The sequence below is a fragment of the Pteropus vampyrus genome, unplaced genomic scaffold (assembly GCF_000151845.1).
Source record: "Pteropus vampyrus isolate Shadow unplaced genomic scaffold, Pvam_2.0 Scaffold226, whole genome shotgun sequence".
NCBI classification, from domain to species: Eukaryota; Metazoa; Chordata; class Mammalia; order Chiroptera; family Pteropodidae; genus Pteropus; species Pteropus vampyrus.
The window spans coordinates 923,353-932,879 of NW_011889007.1; the positions used below are offsets into that span (position 1 = coordinate 923,353).

The 9,527-nt window shown below is 49.6% G+C and overlaps 1 protein-coding gene across 1 annotated transcript in view; it reads right to left on the minus strand.

The window, feature by feature from the left end:
* The window catches only part of RFX2 (regulatory factor X2), a 52,467-nt gene extending 46,633 nt beyond the window's left edge, over positions 1-5,834 (minus strand). Inside the window, exons 1-2 of the mRNA XM_023538599.1 lie at positions 5,703-5,834; positions 4,935-4,988 (exon numbers count right to left, since the gene is read on the minus strand). Coding sequence (XP_023394367.1) covers positions 4,935-4,988; positions 5,703-5,834 — 186 coding nt within the window. The remainder of the gene's footprint in view (positions 1-4,934; positions 4,989-5,702) is intronic.
* Positions 5,835-9,527: the final 3,693 nt, after the last annotated feature.

Below are 9,527 nucleotides of genomic sequence, written 5' to 3' on the forward strand. Positions count from 1 at the left end.
GAGCCCCCAGAGCTGCCTGTAGAGTCCACTCAAATCTTCAAAGCACGCACGTGTCGGGGAGACACCAGGGGTCTTGGAGAAAAACCAGCAGCTTGAGGATGAAAACTCTAAGAGGAGGTTTCAATGGCTGCCCACTGTAGGAGGGACGGAGTTGGAGCCCAGCCAAGTTAAATGCCGTCAGGGGAACACAGCAGGATCGAGATTCTACAACATACCATTCGTGATGTCCAGGACTCAATAAAGACCATGAGCTATGAGAAGAAACAGGAAATTGTCACTCATACTCAAGAACAAAGACGGGAATCCATTACAACCAGACCAGGTAATGCAGATAAAGCAGCTACTAGCAATATGTTCAGGAACTTAAAGGAAGTTACATGCACAATGGGTGAACATAAGGGAATCTCAACCAAGTAAGACAAACTATATAAAAACAAAGAGAAATTCTGGAGCTGACGAGTCCAATAACTGAAAGGGAAATTTCCCCGGATGTGCTAAACAGCTGACTAGAAACGGCAGAAGGAAGAGATTATGAACTTGAAGACAGATCAACAGAATTCACCCGACGCAAAGAACCAAGGGGAAAAGATGAAGAAAAATGCACAGAACAAGCAGCCTACCATACATATAACTGGAGTACCAGAAGAAAAGGTGAGAGCGAGAGAGAAAAAGATAGATTTGAAGAATGACCAAACATCTCAAATTTGGTGAAAGACATCAACTTATAGGTCCAAGAGGCTCAGCGAACCCCAAGAAGGGTAAGTAAAAAGGAAACCGATTTAGGTGTGTCATGATTAAACTGCTAAAATTAGAGAGAGGGAGAAGAGAGAGAAGGGGGAGAGAGCGAGCGAGCGGTCCGAGAAAAAGCCACGCACAGCCAGGAGCAACAGCGTGGATGACGACGGCGGGGACCAGGAGACAAAGGCGTGACGCCCTTACCGTGCTGGCGGAAACCCGCTGCCCAGAATTCTACAGCCAGCAAACTTATCCTTAAAAGGAAGGTGAAATACAGACATTTTATGATAAACAAAGTCTCTAAGAACTTTTGCTGCCTACATCACGAGAAACGCAAAAGCAAGCTCTCAGGATGAAGGGAAATAACGCAGCGAGTAAACTTAGATCTGCGAGGAGTTATCAAGATCACCTGAAATGATCGGCGTGTGGCTGATTACGAAAGACGATTTTCTTTTCTTCTCTTAATTTCTTAAAAAAATGTATCTGTTTCACTAAAAGTTTATAACACTCTATTGTGGGGTTCATAACAAGTGGACCTGTCTATATAACAATAGCACAAAGGACGGGAGGTAAATGGAGTCACCTGTGCAAGGGTCTTGTGGAGGAAAGTATATACCACGCAGATTCTAATCCTGAGAAAGCTGGAGTGGCTCTAGCGGTCAGACAAAGCAGGCTTCAAGACAAGGCACGAGGTCTTAGGGATGAGGGACGTTTCATCAGGACGAAATGACCAGTTCATCAGGACGACATAACCATTAACGATGTGTATACGCCCAGTAAAAGAGCCTTGAAATACACGAAGAAAAATTCGACGGAACCAAAGGAAGAAATAGATAAATAAATAATCATAGTTGAAGATTTTCACCCTGTTCTGAGTAATTTTGACAGAAACTAAACAAAATATCCATAAAGATGAATAATTCCTGAGCGATGCTATCAACCACATTGATTGAATTGACATTTATAGAACAATCAAATTCTGCGCAGTCTTTTCAAATGTACAGGGAATAATCACTAAAATGAGTCATGTTTGGGCCATAAAACAAGTCCCAATACATGTCAAAAAACTAAAATTATACAGAGCAAACATATACTTTGACCACAATGGAATAAAGATCAAAAAGATAGCTAGAAAAATGCCAAATATTTAGAAAACTTAAAATACACTTCTAAAATGACCCATAGGTCAAAGAACAAACCATAAGAGAAATTAGAAAATATTGTGAACAAAACGATAATGAGAACACCACATATCAAATGTGTGGGATGAATCTAAAGCAGTGCCTGGAGGGAAATGTTTAGCTTTACAAGCTTATATTAGAAAGAAAAGCTTTAAAATCAATTGTTTACGTTTTCAACCTTAGGAAGCTATAAAAAGACAAGCAAATTAATCCTAAGTAGAAAGAAGCAAATAATAAAGAAAAAAATAGTGAAATAAAAAACCTCCACGAACAATGGAGAAAATGAACAAACTCAAAATTTCTTCAAAATTGAAATTTCCTTCAAAGAGAAATGAGCTATCTGGCCATGAAAAGCCATGAAGGAAACATAAATGCATCTGACTAAGTCCAGGTAAATGTGTATACACTGTATGATTCCAACCATACGATGTTGGAAAAGGAAAAATTATGGTGAAAAGATCTCTGGTTGGGGAGGAGCGATGAATAGGTGGGACACAGAGCATTTTTAGGGCAGCGGGAATACTCTGTAAAATACGATACATTTGCCCAAACCTGTAAAAGTATATCACCAAGAGTGAACCCTGATGTGAAGTGCGGGCTTAGGGCGATGGCGTATCGGCTGTAACGGATACGTCTCTCTGGCGGGGTCGTCGGTACCGGGGGGAGGCCGTGTCCTGTGTGCAGAAGGCATGTGGGAAATCTCTGTACCTTCCTCTCGACTTTGCTATGAATCTAAAACTGCTCTAAAAAAATCTTAGAAAAAAAAAATGACAACCCCTAAAAAAACTGATAAGAAAGAGAGAGAAAAGAACACAAATTGCCAATATCAGGCATAAAACGAGATCTACCAATGCAAATCTTACAGAAATGCAAATGATAATAAAGAACTATTATGAACAACTTTAGCCGATATATTCAACAACTGAGATCGCATGAACACTTTTTTTGAAAAACGCAGCATACCGAAAGTGATGGAAGTTGAAATATAAAATGTGAATGTCATATCTAACAAAGAAACTGAATTATTGAAAACCTCCCTACAGAGAAACTCTAGGCGCAGGCCATTTCGTGGTAACTGCCACCGAGCACTGCCAAAGGGATTAACACACACATCCATCCCATCGGGAAAGACAGAAAGGAACACCTCACGACCGACTTTGTGAGGTCAGCAAAACCATGGTACCAAAGCTTGATAAAGATATTACAAGAAAAGTATTTACACCAATATTTCTCATGAACACATATGCAAAAATCATAACAAAACAAATCAAATCCAGCAACGCGTAACCAGTGTAACCCATACTTACACTGTCAATTGATTTTTTTTCTAATAGAGCCCCAGCTCTTTTCTTCCTCAATTGACTTTTGACAAAGGTGTCAAGGCATTTCAACAGAGGAAGGAAAGTTGTTTAAACAAATGGTATATCCATACGGGGGAGGGGAACCACCTTAATCCCTGCCTCGCGGCATACACAAAAATGATTACAAGTTAGATAACAGGTCTACACATAAAAACTAAAACTGTAAAACCCTGATGTTTCTAAGAGAAAACAGAGGGGTGTAGGCAAAGTTTTCTTAGACAGGATGCAGAAAGTAATAAGCATAAAAGAAAAACCTGATAACTTAGATTTCATCCAAATTTAAAACTTCTGCTCATTCAAAGACTTCATTAAGAACACAAATTAGCAAGCTATGGTCTGAGAGCAAATATCTGCAAAACATGTATCTGACAAAGGGCTTTTATCCGCAATATTGAATAAGCTCCCACAACTCAATAATAGGAAGACAAATAACCTAATAGGCAAAAGACTTGAATAGGCCCTTCACGAAGATATACAGATGCTCAAAATGCATATGAACTAAGACTCAACTCTGTTAGTCCCTACAGAAATGCGAATTAAAACTGCAAAGAGATACCACTAAACACTCACTAGAATGGTTAAAATAAAAAAAATCTGACAACGAATGTCATGAGCATGTGGAGAAATTGTAACTCACGTACTTGTAGGGATGCAAAATGATACAACCAAACCGGAAAAAAAGGTTGGCAGTTTTAGAAAGTAAAAGCTAACTTTTAACTCAGAATTTCTCTCCTAGGTGTTTATCCAAGAGAAATGAAAATACACGTCTTCCAAAAAACTTATATGAACACGTTCATAGCAGTTTTATTCACAATTGTCAAAAGTAGCGATAACCCAAATGTCCATCATCGGGGGGATGAATGAGAAACTAGATTGTGGTTAAGTTAAAAATGCACATGGTAACTCCTAAAACAGCCACTAAAAAAATACAAGCAGATACAGCTAAAAAGCTAGGAGAGCGCTGCTCCCTAATACAAAGGAGCGAGTTCTCATATACGAAACGCAAGGGCGAAGTTCAAAGTACGTGGTGCAGAGTGGAGGAAACTGATCTATGGTTTAACAAAAGTCAGAACAGCGTGGGGCGGGGACGAGTGGGAAGGCTGCGGCCAGGTCTCAGTGGCTCGTCCACCTGGCAGAGCGGGATCCCAAGGACACAGGCACCGATCAGCCACATTCAAGGCGATGGCTGGGAATCCCTACCTCGGCACACGGGTCAGTCTCCTTGGTGCCCGCAGTCACCCTAGACACGGTCTCCTAGGTACGGGTGCAGGTCTGTGCTTCTGCTCTGAACTTAAACTTGTGACAGGAATGGGGAACCATGCAGTGTGTCTGTCTCTGTCGCATTTATTTGTCCTCTCTCCTGTTTTTCTTCCCAAGGCGGGACCGAGCATTCTTTCTGATCCCCTTCACTGTGGCCCCTCTAGACTGGGTCCAGGGGCCTTGGGACGGCCAACACAAAGCAGGGGGTCTCGACACAACCCAGCTCAGCCAGGCCCGCCCAAAGGTCCCGGAGGCTCAGAAACATGCTGGTGTGACGTTTCTGAGCCCAGCACTTTCTGGTCCAAGATGAGGGCAGACTGGAGAAATAAAGTAGGGAAGCACCATCGTCGCTGCGAGCCCCTCCCCGGCGGAACCAGCACCCGAAGGCGCATCTGACCTTCTGGAAACACTGCCGAGAACAGTCAGCAGTGGGGACACCTGCCGAGGTCTCCTTGCGTGCATGTGGGGGGAGCACAGTGAGATGGTGGTCAGCAGCCCTGGGTTACAGCCTCGATGAATGGACCTGCCCGGGCACAAAGGGAAGACGCGTCTGTTTACAGGAAAAACACTCCGGTTGCCTAGCAACCGGTAATGACAGGAAGGGAAGGAAACGCAGAGGGCTCCTCAGGGGCTGACTCACTGGGCCGGGGCGGGACCAGGCCATCTCCTTTCCACCCCTGTGCCTCCCGGGCGGCGCTGAGTGCAGGGGTCGCCTGCCTCACAGGGGGCTGGTGGACATTTAGAAAGCATTCGGTCATCTTTGGGTAATCAGGGAACAGCGCACGAACGTTTCTAGTTCCCTTCATTCTGATTGGCTAATTAACTTCCGCTTTGGGAGACACACACAACCTTTTACTTTGGAGAGAGACACACGGGCCTCCTCGGGCCATCGGTTCATACTCTCCTGGTACTTGGTGGCATCTGGATGGCACCACGGTTCATTTGCCCCAAGAAAGCAATTAATTTCTTCCCTAAGAACGAGAGGCAACAAGTCCAGAATACTCTCGAGTTCTTCCAAACCCGGGTTCTGCCTGACACCTTAGATGACATTCTGAGTGGCACTGCGGTGACCAGAAGCATCAGGTTGCTTTCCTGCCCTCGGATCCCTTTGGGTCTGAGGCCAGGTCTCAGGAGCAAGCGGAGCTTGGTTTAGGTTCTGTCTTACCCGTCCCAGCTTGTGCGTGGCCCCCGCCCAGCGCCAGGCACCACAGGAGACGAGTATGTTTAGGAACCGAGTGCCCATCTCCTTGCTGAAAAGTAGACTCTCCACGCTCCATGTGGCGGAACCCGCGTCCATTCTCGTGCTTGGATGACTCAGCACCAGGTGGGCGCCGACGTGGGGACACCGGCCTCGGCCTCAGCACTGCTGATGCTCTGTCCTGGGCACTGCGGGGTGCTGAGTGGCATCCCTGGCCCCTGGGAGCACTCCCTCCCCCTGCCCTGAGTCTCCAGACACTGCCTGAATGTCGCCTGGGGGGCAGCATCCCCCTGAAGGAGAACTGCTGTTCTAAACAAACGCCCATATCTGACAAACGCTGGATAAACAGCGTGAGTGAACTTGATGACAGGTTAAGAATACAAAGAGGGCACCATGGGGACCTGGACACGAAATTGTTACGACTCGGCTGGACGAGGAGTGCGGAAGCAGAGGCGGAAGCCAGGGGCCCTGCAGCGGCTCCCCACCACTTCCAAGGGTTCAAATTCCACCTTGCGCCAAGGGCGACCCCTTAGTCCTCCTTCTGGGCGCCCTGTCATTCCTCGAGCAATTCTGGAATTCTTTCTCTTGCAGCAACGGCCTTTGAAGGATCGGGGTTGGCTCTGAGTTTCTCTGGAATAAAGCACCTTCAGAGTCAGATTCCTTCTTCTTTCAGTAAGAACTGGGCATCTGTGCCTTTCCTTCTCAGTAGCCAGACTTTCCCTCTTTCTCCAGCCCAGGGCCAGGCCCAAGCCCCTGAAACTGGCCGTCCGCCGTCCACCAGAGGGTCCGGGCAGGACGCAGCCAGGCCCCATCGGCCCCTGCGGTCACAGGCTCCCGATCCCGGTTGCATGGGACAGGGTACTCTGAACTCCAAGGACAGCGGCCTCGCCCCCTGTCCTAATCGGAGCACTCGCCTGCTTCCCTCTTAGAGACATGATTTGACTATTGATTTCAAAATTGTTCAGGCTAAGGTCCGGTTACTTTGTCTTGGATGTGAACTTATTTTTCTTGCAACTAACAATGTCATGGATCCAGGGGAAATTGGGAATTAAAACACCACCCAGCTTTCCCCGCCGTTTTCACCCAACAAATGCTGTAGGCAGGCCCCCCCCCCGCCCCCGTTTCCCTCGCTTATGAATAATAACACCCCGAGACCAGGTTTCCAGGAAGTGGGAATTCTCTCCAGGATGGAGGCAGGAGACTGGCCTTTCTGTGCTGGGCAACTGGGCACAAGAAGCGTTGTGCACTCACAAGCGTACACGCACACATACTCACAGGTGCGCATAAAAGCACATGCGCACATACACAAACACACATGTGCACACAAACACATGTATACGTAGCACACACAGCACACACCCACATGCATACTCACGCACATGTACACGTGCACACACAACCGTGTATACATGCACAAACATGCATGTACACACGCACACACAAAAACACACACACATACACAAAACACACATGCACGCACACACACGCATGGCACAGGCTGAGGCGAGAAAGATGGCCAAAACCACTCCGAAGACCCGTTGCTATGTTCTCACTCCAGATAGCGCTTTGTTAAGCTGAATGCTGACTAGTCCCAGCAGAGAGAAACCGATAGTTTTCATAGTTAAAAGGGGGCGGTGCAGGGACCTGTGTCTACATATTTGCACACACGCACATGGGAGAAAAATCTCAGAATACAGGTTTTTCTCCATAGATAACTTCCTCCCCTGGGATTAGACTCTGAAATTGTAACCCGTCACCCACCTTCTGACGCAGCCTCTTCCCCCAGCTCTCGGCCTCGCTTCCCACTGCGTAACCCACCCCCATGTCCTCTGCCCCTTCCCCTCTGGCCACCCCTCCTCGTCCGTGACCCTCCATCTGCCCAGACGCCGACGTCCCTCTCCTCCCTCCCTAGCACCCTCAGCTCCCGTCCCGTGGGGCCTATGGCGGCTCTCCTGCTGCAGTGGCAAGGCTGCTGGCCGTGACAGAGGCCGGCAGAGCCCATCGGTCTCTGGCCCCTCCAGAGCTCTGATCCGGAGCGGACCTGGGTCCCAGAGCCTCCGTCTCCACAGAGGACCCACTGCTCAGGCCGCCCTCTGCCTTCTGCTTGGGCTCCGTGTTCTATCGTGCCATCTGAGTCCACTGGCCACTGCCCACTGCCACCATGACCCTGTGCCTTAGTTCCCTCGTGGGTCCAGGGTCTGGGGGGGGGAGCCTGTGCTATTTTGGCATCTTTGTCCCCCTCGCACGCTCTTCCCTCCACGTTCTCACAGCAGCCCCACTGTTCCCCCGAGGCCTCCGTGGCCAGCTTCGCAGGCCCCAGAAGCTCATCTGAACTTGACCTCTCCACAGTGTTCGGTGCTGCTCCCTGATATCCTGTCCCCTCGTTTCTGGTCTCTTCCTCCCTCTGACGGTGCCTCCTCAGCCCGCTGCTCTGGTCTCTCTTCATCCTTCACCCCCTTCTGAGTCCCCACCCCCTAGCTGTCGCCTCGGTGTAGATGACCTTCCTACACCCCCACTTGCCCAGCTCCACGGTCCATTCCCAGTTGCCTCTCGACCTGGGCACCCTCAGGTGCCACGCAAATCCCAAAGTGGAACTTCTTTCCCCCAAACTCGCCACGTCTGCGTTTCCTCCGTCACAGAAGTCACCGGGCATCTCCCTTGACCTCAGGGCCACATCTGCCTGGTGACCCTGTGGTGCCCGAGCAGGCCGAGTGCTGCGTACCAGCTGGTTCCAGGCACGGCCGTCACTGCAGGCGACAGCGCAGCCTGCTCTGGGCGATCCCGGAGTTCTGACCTCGAGACGGTGGACACCCAGCGGCCCGAGCGCCCCGTTCTAAAGAAAGGGACGCCTGGTCCCCTCCCTACCTGCCGCTGGCTCTTACTCCCATCAGGGAAAGGACTTAACGGCCTTCATCACATAAATGAGAAACTCGGCTTCTGAACACACACAAGCAAGGCGAGTGTCCGGCCGGGCGGGGCGGGCAGCAGCGTGGGCTTTGGACTCACTTGACCAGGTTCGAATCTCAGTTCCGTCACTCGCCGTGGCCGTGGCCTCAGTTTCTTAATGTGCAAAAGGAGTGTGTGACGGGGGGGGAAGCAGTGGAATGACGTACCGCACGTGCCTGCCTCAAGCCTGGGTCCCGGCCAGTGCTCAATAAACAAAATGCACTTGACCCTTGAACCGCACGGTTTGGACTGTGCGGGTTTTTTCTGCTATGTATATTGAAAAAATTTGTGGAGATTTGTGATAATTTGCAAAACTCGCAGATGACCCGTATGGTTTTAGCGACATTTGCTTTTCTCTAGCCCGCCTCGTCGTGAGAATACCACGTACAACTTCACGCACGTGGTACCCGGCTGCGAAGGGCTTGGCAGGGCTTCTGGTGGGCGGGAGGCTATTGACAGGTAAGTTGTGGGGAGTCATGGATTTTCCAGTGTGGGTGGGTGGGGTGCGGTGGGGGGTTGTGCCCCAGCCCCCGCGTTGTTCAGGGTCCAGTGTGCGGCTTGGTGGGAGGGAGGGGGCGAGTCACGGTGGCAGTGGCGGCAGTGGCAGTGGCGGCGGTCGGCTCCGCACTGCCCGGCTAAGCGCGGACGTGTGATCCTGCTTAGTTCTGAGGAAGCGACTCCGTAACCAGCCCCGTTTTAGAAACAAGCACCCTCCAGGCAGAGGCTGAGAGGTCGGGCGACATGCCAAGGGCCACTCAGCGCGAGGGGAGAGCTGGGTTGGCAGGGGCGCCGCTCCTTTAACGGAGGGAGGCACGAGTTCGCGAAGGCCCCCGTCTCCCGCTGTCT